Source organism: Leptidea sinapis, chromosome 41, assembly GCF_905404315.1.
Source record: "Leptidea sinapis chromosome 41, ilLepSina1.1, whole genome shotgun sequence".
Lineage (NCBI taxonomy): Eukaryota > Metazoa > Arthropoda > Insecta > Lepidoptera > Pieridae > Leptidea > Leptidea sinapis.
In genome coordinates, this window is record NC_066305.1 from 7448879 (window position 1) to 7464654 (window position 15776).

Genomic DNA, 15776 nt, shown 5'->3' on the forward strand with positions numbered 1-15776 from the left:
TTGTCGCAGTGAATCGTGTATATTAATTAAGAGTTGGACCCATGACCCGCCGTCAGGACTCAGGTATGACGCGCCATTCGGTTCTCCCTCGACAGGCTCGGCACTCGGCAGTCGGCAGTCGGCACTAGGTAACACTACATACAGCTGCCAGTCCGCAGTGTGAGTGACGCCGCCGCCCATTGGCTGAGCGTGAAACCGGTTGTACCCGCCGGCTGCCTCACCCCCTCTACTACTAAACGAATTCTTATTCATACACGGTGCGCCTCGGCACAACCGTTGGTGCTACCGCGCGATTTTATACAATAATATTCCGCGTAAATCGTAATCTTATCGAAATGTTAACGTCTCGTCATTAGAGTATTCCATCAGTGACACAGAGTGAGGCGTGTATCGAAATCGTGCGAACGGTGCTTCCATCGAGCGCTATGAAAACACAGGAACATAGCAGTGTTTTTGTTCTTTTAATTTCAACGGTTCTTAGTAATCGGTTTCGATGCAAGCCTACCTTTGCCATGTGCGTAAGGTAGTGAAGTGCTGTTAGTTTATCAGGTAAACTAATATGTTAACGTAAGTTGCCTAGTGTTGTGAAGTGGTGATTAAAATAGTGTCAATATGAAAGTGACGGTGTGTTTTGGTTCTGTTCGAGTGTTGGTACCTTGTGGGGCTGGCGACCTCTTGGTGAGGGACCTCGTACGGGAAGCAACGCTCCGCTACAAGAAAGCCACCGGACAGGTCAGTAAAGCTATCAAAATTTAACGTCATTCTTTATATAATTATAAGGGATTTCCTGGTTTTTTGGTGAATCAGAGTGTTGTTGACATCATTTAGATCTCGTGTTGTGTCAACATGCATTCTTGTATAATCAACAAGAAACTATTTATTAAGTAAGTGTTTCTTTTTTACCATAATTTATGTAAATAGGTTATCAAAACTTAATGTAAACTAACAATCTATAAATATACTGATATCGTGTTGTTATGTTTGTTTCGCATATAATATAATATTTCGCGCGTTATCAATTCGCATCGGAATGCACAATCGTGCAGATAGAACAACTTTCGCGACAATTTATCGATTTGTTGCGTAGTATTAGCAGTGTCTAAAGCCTGGTTGATGCGGTCAAACCAGATTTGAATAACTTTTTCATACATCTGATCGCTACCAAGCCAATCGCCATACATTAGAAACAAGATGCAGGGTAAGGTGGATGGCCGGTATACTGGCCTCTATACAATCCGTGTTATATCAGTTCTTAATGTTAGCTATTAAATGCCAAACGTGGACCTGTGAGTGGAATTTTGTTTCGATTGTCAATATTATGAGAAATACTTAATCGAATTATTTAGATTTGAGCGCTCGAATTTCCAAAATTGTCCTACCTTTCGACGATCAAGTTACTACCCGCCATACATGATGACATACATACATAAAAATAAAAAGTTATATTGGAGTTTCGTGCGCAGTTTCTTCTCTCTCAGAGCGCTTATTGTTTCCGATGTCGTGATAGTGTTTTACTAAAGTGACATCAAAAATAATACTATTTGAATCTATACGTAGAAAAAAAACATAATTTTCTTACTCAAGGTAGCATTTTTTACGCAAGTGTTGGTACTTTAATAATAATTAAAAATAGCTAAGTATAACATAGATATTATATTGTTCCCACTATATTTAGATTTAATAAATATTTAATTCAATTATTGCTATATTTTATACGTTTTGGGTCCACTAAGGTATCCGGTGCCCTACCTGGTAATCAGATTTTCCGGATCCAAATTGCGAAACTATCGCATGTTATAAGGACAAGCCCTATTAGTACCCTTAATTAAAAAGAGAATTACATTTTAAAACAATTATTATAATAAAGAGTCCTAAATTGGTACTTCGACCTTATCGCTCGCGTAGTCAGGTACTATGTACTAGCTACATATATAGACCGTATGACGGGACTTATAGAGTCACATGAAACACATGCCGATAAAGGTGCCAGAAGGTTTTTCCGTTACTTACTTAAGTAGGCACTATGTTATCCGTGTATTAGTAGATTCGTTTGAAAGCCGTGGCTCGATTCCTGCTGGGTTCTGATGCTATTAGGGTTGTCCCTTGTGTTGTTATTAGGGTTGTCACCTTTACCTAAAAAAATACAGAAGAAACGTATGTTCTATTTCAGAAATGGTCAATTAAGAGTACAGATTAATAAGAGGGAGTAACAAATTATCATATTACATTTATATATATTTTTTTTAATATTTCATTTGAAAAATCTAGTCAAATGTGACTGATTGTGACTCCGTTCAGAAACGCTTATAAAAGAGAGTAAGTATCAATTTAAATATCATCTCAAAATTAAGACGAAAAACGATATTATTTCAATATTAATTTAGAGCTTTGTTCCACTAAAATGCAGTTATCCCTGTCACCTAACGGGAATACTTCGAATAACCTGTATATTTTTATATAAATCCCGCCTTACTTGGAAATGTTCTTAATTTAAAAATCGCTCTGTACGCCCGCATACAACATAACTGTACATGATAACAAAAGATTTGAATAATGCAGTATGTCAGTTTAGTAAGTTTGATAGGCTGTATAGCCTTTTCTTACCAGAAGTCTTGCAGCCTTTTCAGACTGCTGCAGGCTTCGGGAAGCGATGCTGGAGATTGAAAGACTTGAGCCCGTTGTTCGGTCATGCATTGAACTATGTTAGCACGTGCAGTCGCGTTCCTTCCTCCATGCATCCCCTCCCACCCCATGCATGCATAAAGGGCTGTCTGTCACACCTATGGTATATGCTTGTTTACAGGGTAGTTGTATCCTTCACTGTTTCTTCATTTTCTAAGGTTTTCTTGCGCAGCCATTTTTAATTTGGGCATGAGGTATGCGTAGCAGTGGTCACAATGTGTATAGGTCAGTTGAATATAAAAATATGTTGACTTTTACATTTGTGTAACACACAAACATAATGAAATTTGGCAGTGTGTCGTCATGATTGGCTTCAATGGTTACACAATTGGGAGTTCACGAGTTCGAGATAATAGACGTTAATTGTCGCTTGTTTTGTTGACCGTACTGCCTACAAGATCTTCATTAACGATAATCTTAAATACCATTTGTGAAACAAACATTACTATTTACTCCTAATGACAAAAAAGCTAGTTTGAATAAGTTGCCATCATTGAGCACATTTGTAAACAAAACTATGCCATGCCAAATAAAACTATCTTATCTAATATCTAAAAAATAGTACCTTATTATAAGGGCATAGCTAGGAATTTGTTTAGGGGGCGAATCCAGATTCAACCATTCAAATATTTTTATTCAAAATAGGATTTAAAATCACTTATTGAACGTCAAAAACTACCACCCATTCAAAAGAGACTGCCTCAGACCTGAGAAGAATGGGCGCAAGAAACTCAGCGGGCTTTATTTTTAATATAAAATATGGATTACAATGTGATATCGTACAATAAACATTTATAATTAAAGAGCCTGAGGGTGTTCACTTTATTCCAAGTCCGTGGTGTCATTAAGAAAATCGTTTATGCTATAATAACCTTTCCTACACAAACGTTTTTTAACAATTCTTTTAAATTTCGTAATACATTTGTTTTGATCATTTTCTGGGATCATATTGTAGAAGCATATACATCGCCGAACAAAAGACTTACTAACTCGACCATTCATAGTACAATTTTATAAAATCAACTTTATTTTTGTTTATTAATAGGCTACCTACGTAATATTAATTTACGGTTTGTGAGTATTCCTGCGCAGGTTTGGGTAGGGGCTACTACGCTCTATCCCAAAATCATTGTGAAAATTTTATACAATTCACAATTTTATTCATCAACTTATTATATTGCTTTCTGAGCCCGCCGCTACCCTGCCCCCGCCACCAGTAGGCTAGCCTTCTTTGATACACTCTCATTAATAAAACGGTATGTAGTATTTTTTGGTGTTAGTGAGGAGATATTATGTTTAAGGCAGGATTTTTGAAAAAAACTATTTTGCAATAAGTCTGTTATTTTACAGTACAAAAATACTACAGTATTACACTTAATCGACATTTCCTGAATTTTATTTTTATAATAATTCAATAAAACTAGTGCTGTTATTAATAAACGCGAAGTAAAGTTATTCCAAATGTATAACTTTTATCTTCTAATAGGATTATAAAATTCTCGTGTCCTGGTGTTTGTTATTGATTTGTATATCGGCTAGGTCTGAGAATCGGTCAACATCTATTTCTATACCCCTAAATGATAAGGGTGGACCTACTCCTAAATATATTTTTTTATTATTTTGACATATTTTGTATTTTTATTTTATTATAATTCAGCATTAAAAAATACATACAACTTCAAATTTTCGCCCTTCTACGATCTACAACTATATTTGTAACGCGATATTTATATTATTCTGTTCCATCCATAATCCGCTATAGGGTTGCAAGATGGCAATCGTATACAATAATTGTAGTACGATATATTTGGTAGGGCTGAGAATATATAATAATATAATTATATACAACATACTATATATAGTTACAATTAATAGATTTTTTAATATATTTTTATATAGAATAGCGACCACAGACGGTAGCTGTTAATAAAACAGTGTCAAAACTTACTTGATTACGGTTTACGTATTGAGAAATCTTCTGGAAAACGGATTACCTTAGAAGCCTGTTTACCGCTTCTTATAAAACCCAAATGATCATTAAATAATTTAAGGCATTCTTGAAGAACATTAATGTAGTTATTTTATGATTCTTCGAACCTGTTTGTAACGCCGAACGCGAAACACTAAAACTGAACAAAGCCGTCTTGATTTCAAATCCAGATTTCCGAGACCTATCGTACCACTTTCGAGTGAATCGTGGTCTATGGCCATATCATTTACCATAGACCGGTTCTCAGAAATTGAGGCGTGCGTTATGGTGAGGTCTCGTCATGCATATTGTATGTTAATGACAGAATATATTTACTCTCTGGAATGTCTGCGTGATTTTCCTCACACGCTCAATATAATGCACATGTACTACAATTGAATCATTCCACGATACAATAACCCAGTTCTACTTATTGTATATTTAAACATATTTAAACATTAACATGAATAATATTTTATAGTAATAAATTGGACAAGACTGTTGTGACTTGTGTGTGTGTGTTTCTGTTATTTTTGTTGTCACAGTTTCTTTCTATTGTCAAATTCAAAGTCAAATAAACTTTATTCAATCTACGGAAAAAGTTGAGCTTGTGAGAAGAACATACAAGAAACTTAACGGTCACTCTTTTCAATCAAATAGAATATTTTACAATGGCTGTAATATATATTCAAACAAATTTGTTTGTAAGGTGTTGCATCCAATATTTGAATCGTTTTTAAATAATATCAAATATTTCGTAAAAAGTAAATAAAATATACTGTACAATTATAAATTATCGTATATTGGATGCATCAACCTTTAGAGCTTGAATTCATTGTTTGTGTGGATGCTTCGTGAACATGATGAAAGAAAAGAAAGAATTTTTTATTTATTTTGAAACGTATAAGTAAGTAGTTTTGTACAAATACATAAGATAAAAAATAAATATAAACTGAAGATTGATAAACACGCAAAAAACAAAAAGACTAAACATTTCTATTATATACGATTCAAAAAAAATGGCACCAACTCAGCATGTTGCTGGTTTGAAAACCAACGCTGGTCTTCCGTTGGGCCATTTTGTGACGTCACGAAAAATATTTACCACGTTACTTTTAGTTTCCTACCAGTAAAACTTTTTACTGGTAGGAAACTAAAAGTAACGTGGTATAAAACTAAATCTTATAAACTTACATAAGGTAACCTAATTTAAAATTAATTTCTTAAGTGTTTCTATCTGATTATAATTAACGATGGGCAATGAATGAGTTAGAACTTTCTACTTGTATACTCAGTGTGTCAGATGGTCATGATTGAGTCAAAGAGCGCGGGTTCGATACCCGCTGGTAACTTTAGAAAGAAATGAGATAATCTTATATCTCAAAAAAAAACGCAATTACGATGCTGCATAAAATTCTTGGTTCAATCAATCCTGAGCGGCACGGTGTGTTCCATCTCGTTTACAGTCTAGGAGAACAATTGTTAATAACAAATAAATACAATTGAACAACCTTTACCTTCGCAAAAACCAGTGAAAATATTTATATACCGAATAATGAAGTAAATTTACGGCCGTTTCTAATAAACTATCTTCAGATAGAGATAAATTACTACCTTCTACTGTCAGTAATTAGCTGTCAATAATCTGAAGCTGTCCCAATATACCCGATAAGTCATTCTTATCGGTCTTATCGCCCCAAACTTCTCTTGCTGCTAAGCTATACGACTTCCCATTGATAGACAGCGTGTACGGAAAAGGCGAGTTACCGTCGATAAGTTTATTGGGACAGAAAAGTCAACGATAGTTACGATTTTTATCTCAAGTAAGAGATAGATTGAATATTGGGAACGGCTGTTCATCTGAAGTATGATACAAATGGTGTAATTGACCAGATAACGTCAGGGTGTCGAACGTTAGTATCTGTGTGCGCGCGCATCGTTAAAATTGACTCTGATAATTTTTCCGTAACGCGCTAAAAGAAGTATAAATAAAAAAAATCTCTACCTACGTCACAAAACTGAAATGGCCATGTGCAATAATTAAAGCCACATGTGATACCCTTGTGATGTCATCAAGTTGATAAACGTCCCTTTGTCCAAATGTAAGATCCGATGGTATCTATAAGAAATTCCCATGACGTCGCCACATGTCGTAGTTTCAAGTGGCTAAAGTTAGTTAGAGGTTTTTTTATTTAAATACTTCTTTTATGGAGAACAAACCAGCATTATCTGATGGTAATTTTCTTGAGCTAATTAAACATTTAACCAAAAATACTTCTTAATTAAATATTTGTTAGTAAAACCCCTAAGTTTTTACGTGCCGCCACTGGGCTAGTTATCTATTTTTTTTCTTTAAAAACCTATTGAAATAACAACGAATAAACGTATATTATAAATTAGAAAACCGAAATCATATTGGTCCGTGATGGGCGGGAATCGAACCGGGGGCTACGTGGTGAGAGTGCACGGTTCAACCTACTGCGTTGTATGTACTCGAAAGAACTGTACTCATCGTAGCATGATGGCTTAGGATCATTCAATATCCATAGAATATATAAACAGAAAAAAACACCTAGTTATTATTAGATAATCGAATTTAAAATTTAATTTAAATAAAATTCAATAATTAATAATTTTGCCCTGAAATATTACTATTGCGAATACGTGTCATTACAATATCATAACTTATTAAAACCTGGAACTGGTATTAGATATTGTAAGTTATGATCACAATATCTTTGACATGAGTCATAATTTCTTGGAACTGCTACTACCTTAGTACTTAGGTTGTGTTTATTCAAGCCTTACCGGATATATATACATATACAAATATTATTTATATTTTATCTTTTGTACAGTATCTATCTTTTTATTATTTCAGTAGTCAACGGGCGTGGGGCTCACTAAGCAAAAAGCATAAAAGACATTTATTTTCTCAAAATTGATGCCTTTAGAATTCTTTTTGATGTCATTTCTAATATACTAGAATATATACTAGAAATATATACTAGAATCAAATGGCGCTCTGAGAGAGAAGAAGTGGCGCAAGAAACTCTCCCCGCATTCATTTTTGAGCTCATTTTAATAAAATATACAATATTGTACGGTCATTGCTATTGCTATAAAATATTCATAATCTAGACCCAGGCTGTCCGATCACTTAGATATTCAGTTGTGGAGTAGGTAGTACGATTTACGATCTAAGTTGACCTTAGGTGGTCACCTCCGCTCCGAAACTTATGTAGGTTTTTCGTTTTTACGCGCAAAAACAAGCGGCCGCCGTATGCTTTTCTCGAAGTACTTCAAGCTATTTTCGACCATCTATAACTTCGTTGTGGATAAAACTAGAGTCTGAATTTTTAGTTACCAAACAGGCATTGTCAATTTATCTATTTAAAACATAAAAGATTTTTAATATATTTATACTGTATCATAAAACTTAAGACAGAAGGACCCTTAAGTTGGGACTGAATAAATTGACGACTTAATATTAACATGGATCTTACCACTTTTTACTGTAGAAGAACTGAGTTGTGATATTTGGTTTTGATTACATGTCTATAATGGTATCTCATTTCTTTTTGTAGATAATCTGACTTTCAGGTACTTTCAGGTAATTTCTACTTCTTGAATACAAAAAACGAATTTTCTTAAAGCCCACTCACTGTTTTATTAATATTTCTTATTTTAGTAAGTAATCTTCCTCTTTTACTTTTCCGGTAGCTACTCTTATTTGAGCTTTTATAGTTTTTCTCAAAGCCTCCATGTTGTGAGACTTGTTTTTTTTTACAAGTTACCTATGTATTTGATGGCATTAATATATTGTGGCGAGGTAATATTTATTTTTGTTCAGGTAATCGAATAATATACGCAAAGTCGCGGCCGGCAACACACATATATTTTGATAATAATTTCCTTTCGAAACGGACGTTTAAACAATGTACGTACTTTTCATTTACTTGCAATAATGTGCATAATGTTTGGTATCCGATTTGTTATTTGCCAGGAAGTATGTATTAAGTTGTGTGTAAAATATGCTGAAGTGAGACTTGTTTGTTGATTCAAATTAAGTATTTAAGGATAATTAGAAGTTGCGTTATGATATTAAGATACTATTTTATGAAACCGAAAAAATTGTAACAAAATCATATCGAAATATTATATGTATTTAAATCTGTATTTTTAGATAAAGTTGAAAATATAACTTATGGAATTTGTCATCTTGGAATTGGGTTTAAGCCCGGCTTAAGTTAAAGTAGAAGATTAGTGTTCTAGTTAAGTTGTAGGTAGGTCACCTAGAGAAAATAACTAAAACGGCTTGTACTTGCAATCAAGCAGTACAGCTAGCAAAAAAAAATATTGTGACATTATTTTTTTATTATTACATTTTTAATTTATGTAATTGTGTGAACAATAAAGCAAAACAATGTTTATAATATATGTTAAGAATACCTAATTAATATAATTACATGAATTAAAAATGTCAGCATTTCTGTGTTGGATAGCTGGGCTGATCGATTGGCAGAAAAGCTGCCAGCGCTTGATCATCATATCACCTTTATTAAATCCAGTGTCCTGTTGTTTGTTCCCAGTGAATTTCTAAATTAATTAACCGATTTCAATGAGGCTGACTTCATGGAGTGCAGCTTAGTCCAACTTGAGAGATAGGATGGTTTTTATTTTGATATGGGATCCATAATTATTGTTATTTCGAATATATTTTTTGTATGCACATTTTTGTTATGGGAGAATTAATTGACACACGGTTTGACATTTCTGCTGTGAAACAATTTCATTATAACAACAGGAATTATATTTTGCGAAATAATAATATTGATATTATGAAATATTACTGACAAATTCATGAAAAACCGTATTTTATTCATTATGTACAGAACATCGTCTGTCAGGTCAGTTGGTATGATTAAGATATAAAAGATGAAATTATAAATTACATATCATGAGGGACTTTGTATTATTAGTAGTGTATTTTGTCTCTTTTACGCACATTTATGAAAACGGTGACAAAACACACTCGAGCACAGATTGCATATCGAGATTACTTCTTGAATACGAACCTATAAGGAAGATTACTCATGCGCACGTGCAGTAGAGACCACGTCACTCATCCAGTCTCTGCGTCAGTGGGCCGCTCTATAGGTTTCGCTGTTCGCTAGTCGCGACACACTTGACTACCTTATCATTAGAAACCCGATCTTAACAGAGACGTATACTTGTTGATGTAAAACTTCTTTACGCACACTTGACACGGGGAGTAAGCTGGTGGTAACAAGAGCGTTACGAAAAGTGTGATCCGGCGAATACTTCGTTTGCGAGTTTGCTAGCGTTACGCGAATGGTGATTTCTTGATTATTGATGCAACACTTCTTTACGCTTGACTTGGGGAATTAGCTGGTGAATGCGCAGAAGAACAAGAGCGATACGATCCAACGCTAGCGTTACGCGAACGGTGATTTATTGTTTTCTTGTATTTCTTAATTTTAATTCGTTCTTTAACAATTTTATTAATTAACTAGCTGACCCGGCAAACGTTGTTTTGCCATATAAATTATTTTTAGTGTTAGACCGTTTCCTGGACATTGCAAAATTACTTTATTTTTCTAAAATAATAGAATTTTTCTAAAATAAACGTAGCATAAGTTGCTCCTTATTACATCAGCTACCTGCCAGTAAAAGTCCCGTCAAAATAGGTCCAGCCATTTCAGAGATTAGCCGAAACAAACAGACAGACAGACAAAAATTGTAAAAAATGTTTTTTTGGTGTATGTACCACCGTATATATATTCATATACATGTAGTAAAAAACGGTTATTTCAATATTACAATCATACACTCCAATTTTATTTATATGAATAGATATATTGCCGAGCTGCATCTATCCCGTTCGCACGTCTCGGGAACGCTGAGATAGCGCTACAATCACCAAATACCTACAACGCCTAAGATTGTTCGGTATGTTGTATGTACCTAATACTCTTAAGCTCTCTAATATCTTATAGCGACTTGTAATGTGACCTGTGATTCATCATAATCCCTACATGTACAGTGCGAATAACAAGAAGTACGGACAACACATTTAAATGTGTTGTCTGTACTTCGTCGGCTACAAATTAATTAGTAACCGACAACATAGTGTTTCGAATGTATGTAATGTAATCTTGCAATACTAACTTAATTCATTAAAGTATAATGGAATAGCATTTTTTATTGCTTCAGTAGGTTAGTATTAAGATAAAACTTGTTCATCAGCAATTGTTATTTACAGTAAAGTGGGTTACATCAAAAATAAATCTTATTGTGTGACAAGAATAACAATATCAATATTCAATGGACTATGACGAAAAATATTCTTAAATAATATTTTATTGATAGATGTAAATACACAATACGCCGTAGCTAGTGAAATTACTGGGCAAATGAGATTTAACATCATATGTCTCAAGGTGACGAGCACAGTTGTAGTGCAGCTCAGAATTTTTGGGTTTTTTAAAAATCCTGAGCGGCACTGCATTGTAATGGGCAGGGCGTATCAATTACCACCAACTGAACAACCAGCTCGTCTTGTCCCTTATTGTCATAAAAAATATCCATAACACGGTAAGTAGCTACAATATATCAATATAAATATTATGTTGATTCAAATACCGCATTTATTGCTACCTAAAAACTATAATATGTAATCATTTTATGGTAAGCAATATCGTAAGTTCTGTGTAAATTGTAAAGAATGTGTAATGCGGACAACCTTGATATCAGCGATATCGCCAAAACAGAATGTAGAGCACTCGATGCCAACAAACTTAGACTCTCTACAACTCTACATAATACGAAACGGTTTACACGCGAGTTACATTGCGTTTTTTTGGCCAGGCAACGAGTTATTATAGACCGCCTCTTATAAAAAATAAACATTAACCCCCTTATTCATAATAGTCTGCTAACTTAAAGCATTGTCAGAATGAGAAAAAACACTCCTTAGCGGCTGTTTAAAGTTAGCGGACCATTATGAATAAGAGGGTAAAAGATTAAATAATTAATTATTCGAGTGATATAATTTCAATATTACCTATTTATCTATTCCGACAGTTTAGATCACCCGCGAACGCTGGACTGGAAAGACAACGAGACATCGTGTTAATTAATACAATTAATTTGCTTAATAATTCCTTGTAAATATTCAGGTTATTTGCCAAATATTTCATATAAGGATTCAAATTCAAAAATACTTTATTCATGAAGGTCACGGAAATAACACTTATGAATGTCATAAAATATAAAAATATTGTTTCTTATTGAATTTACCGCTACTTCGTAAAGGGCTGAGCTAATGAGAAGAAGTAGCAAGAAACTCATTTCATTCAGTTATTGTTATTGTACTTATAAGTTTATATTATTACTTATATTATTTTTAATCTTAATTCTCAAACTTAATGCACCAATATAAGGCAAAGATAACCCAATATTATTAAATATCAGCGAATTAATACTATAAATTCTTAAACCCTCTTTTATCCATGTATTTATTTTTCTGTTTGCGTATTATGAAATAAGTAAATTATTCTATTTAAATGCGTAATAAATAAACACCGTAAATGTACTCCATTTTATTTATTAGGTTATCTGAGCAGTTACTTGAAATAACTATAATAATTATAACTAGGCATGATAATTCAACAGGGTTTAAAAAACCAGTTTTGTTAAAAAACAAACAGTGTCCTTAGAGGATTAGAATATCACTAAACTTAAAAAACGTAAAATCACTTTTTTTAAATATAGACACCCTTTTACACAATTCTTGTCCCAAATTAGAGTATAGACGAAGTGGCCAGAAAGAAATACAACACCAAAGTTTTAATGTAAATTGAAAATATCTTACCGCCTACATTTTTAATACTTTTCATCCATTTTTCAGACATGCTGCATTCTATTGTTATATCATCTAGGTAGGGTAGATTATTAAGGGTATGTTCCGATATGCACTGCGACCACTGTACAGTGTGACCTCAATTTAGTATACTGTGAAGCCGTTCCTTTATACTGGTTACTATATAAAACGGAACGCAATCCCGTATACTGTCAGCCGCATTTTTTGACGCAGCATTCAAATGAGTGTATTAAAGATTTCTAGTTCATTAAAAAAAACTATTGTTGGAGTACTGTTAAATTAAAAATATTTGGGATTAAACTGTAGGTATTGTTTATAAAACGTTAGGCACTCGAGTGATTTTGACTGATCACGTGATCAAAGTACTGCGAGTACCTTACCTCGAAAACACTAGTGCTCACAGTAGAATATGGTGGCGATTTGTGACGTCATATATTTCCCTAGGGTACTGCGGCAGTATACTCGCTGTCTATAACGGAAAGAATTTTTCTACAGTGATAGCACTGTGCAGTGCTCGCAGTACATATCGGAACATACCCATAGACATAATTAAATACCAGGGAAGCATTATGTCGGGTTTCGATCAAGCGACCAGCGACCTCAGATAATAATAGTAAAACTACCTGTTCTATCTCAGGTAGCGTCGTAAACTATTCACAGAGCACCCTTCGGTTATTCCCAGTCTTTTTTTGTCTTTCTCCTTATTACCTGTTTCGTTCTTGTTTTGTTTTGTTTCAACACCTTAATGTTCATTATAAAATCTCGTTGAAACTGCGCACTAGCACAAAAAAATGTACTTAACTACTTAAGGTATTTTTAGATTAGTTATGGTTCGTGAGTTTACGGAAAATTAGTTGTTTCTGAAAAAATTTAATTGACTTATGTAAATTACTTGCGCGAACTGCAAATACATTTGTCATTTAGGTAGATACATACTTATTTAAGAAGTAATAAATGGAAAGCCGGTATGTTTTCACATAGAAATTAAAGACATCAAGATATGTTTAGATCGTGAATAGCGACCACTTAAATTAAGAATTGGTCTCCGCTGCGCTCCAACTAGATTCCGGACTACCTAAGAACAATATCTTTTTTATTACGGCAACTATTAGATGCTTGTGTGCGTGGCATCTTGACACTCAATGGTGCTGCAACACATCTTTTGAAACATGTACACACCAACATTTATGGAAGATGGTTCGAATACGCGCCTCTAGGGGTGGCCAGTAAGCTACCAATCTAGACACCATAATCCATACAGACATCAGACTCAAGACGCGTCCGTGCTGGTCGCGCCACCAAATTGGTTGCGCAACCAATCGGACACCAGTTGAGTAACTCTATAGAGCTGTATACATTTTAATGGTAGCAGCGACTAGTTATGTTACCGTGTCGTCCCGATGGAGTATAGTTCTTAATGTAACCGTGAATTTTGATATGTCAATTAAACTGTGTTTAATTTAAGAGCTAAAATATATATATAAATTTATTATTGTATAAATTTATATAACAAATTATTTGGTTGCTTATTAATACTTGCACAAGCACGGGTTAGGAATGATTTCTATCAATCTACACATGATCAACAAAAGTGATAGGAGAGGAATCCCAGTGGTAAAAACCTGGTTTATACCTGCTCTGCGTTCCTTATTTTACTTTATAATAGAACAGTTGGTATTGAACGTACAAGTTTTTTAGTTTCTAATAGTAATGTCGGACACGGCGCTTTCGAAATTCCTGAACGTATTAAAACGCGGTACTATAATTATTATTATATGAGTTAGTTGGCTCGGTTCTGTACTTTAGCTATTTTCATAGTATTATGTCCTATGTTGTATGTATATTACTATATAGGGCAATGGTGCCGACATTACTACCATTTTTTGTGCTGCAGAATTAGTAACCATAATATAAAACAGAATTCAGAGCATAATTTAAAGAAATAAACATTTTAACTGTTGCCTCTATATTTCTGATAATGTTATGTATGTACTTAGGCACATAAGTGAATTTTGTAGAAGCTGTCATAAACATAATCTTAAAGCCAGTTAAACTTTTAATGCCTGCTACTCGGCTAAGTCGAATTAGTAAGTCTTTTGTGAGGCTTTTACAACAAGACCCCAGATAATGTTCAAAACAAATGTATTACGAAATTAAAAAGAATTGTTTAAAAAAGTTTGTGTGGTAAAGTGTACTATAACATTAATGATTTTCTTAATGAACTTAACACACATTGGAAATTGACCGACAGCCTTAAGGCTATTAAATATAAAATTTTACTGTATGATATTATAATGTAATATTATTTTAACGAAAAATAGAATCCCGCTGAGTTTTTTCCGCCGTTCTTCTCAGGTCTGAGGCATACTTTTTCTAATGTAAGTAAGTAGTAGTTTTTGACTTTCAATAAGTGATTTCATATCCTATTTTGAATAAAAATATTTGAACTTGTAGGTACATTTATATTTTGTCGATTGGTAGATCTCAATTGAGGGTCTCAAAGTCGTATCGGTTCGGACTTGGAAGCCTACGTTACACACATTGTTATATTAATGTCCGAAACAACGCTTGGAACCGGTTCTAAATTTAACGGTTAAAATCGTAAAATGATTTATTCGGATTGCAAACGTCACGAGAGTTGGTTTATAACCCTAACACAATTCCGCAAGATTAAAAAAGAAAGATGGTTAGAATTTTTTCGGTTCTAAAAATTTGGTCTAAACTATGCATAACAATGTTGGAGGAACATGCAACGTAGGTAAGGTTCCTTCATTGGCTACGGTCTTATATTACCTGTCTTTTTTGACTTGCATCAACTTCATTTATGAAACTTAATGATTTCCTGGTCCCTTTTTAGTACATCATTTCATTTTCAACTCTCCCATCCAAATTGTTCAAAAAAATTTGGATATCTACTTATGTCTATAATTCGACATCATATTAACATCTCTTTACCTATAAAACAAAGAGTTATTACGAACAATGTGTTGTAGATTGTTCACGTGAAGCTTGAACGTGGGCGAGAGGGCGCGGTAGGTCTTGATGGAATTCCGTTCGCTAATCTGTGCCCCAGATCCTTGTGTGGGCTTCCCAAGGTATTCGGCTCGGACCGCTAATCTTTCTCACTAGTAAAACATGCATCAAAGCAATATTTTTTAATCAATCATACTAATTAAAAATTTACTTTCTATGTTTTTGACATAATTCATCTATCTGGCT

General features: G+C 33.8%; 1 protein-coding gene across 1 annotated transcript in view; it reads left to right on the top strand.

The window, feature by feature from the left end:
* Positions 1 to 240: 240 nt before the first annotated feature.
* The window catches only part of LOC126976464 (partitioning defective 3 homolog), a 92050-nt gene continuing 76514 nt past the window's right edge, over positions 241 to 15776 (top strand). The window contains exon 1 of the mRNA XM_050824790.1: positions 241 to 732. Coding sequence (XP_050680747.1) covers positions 613 to 732 — 120 coding nt within the window. The 5' untranslated portion in view covers positions 241 to 612. The remainder of the gene's footprint in view (positions 733 to 15776) is intronic.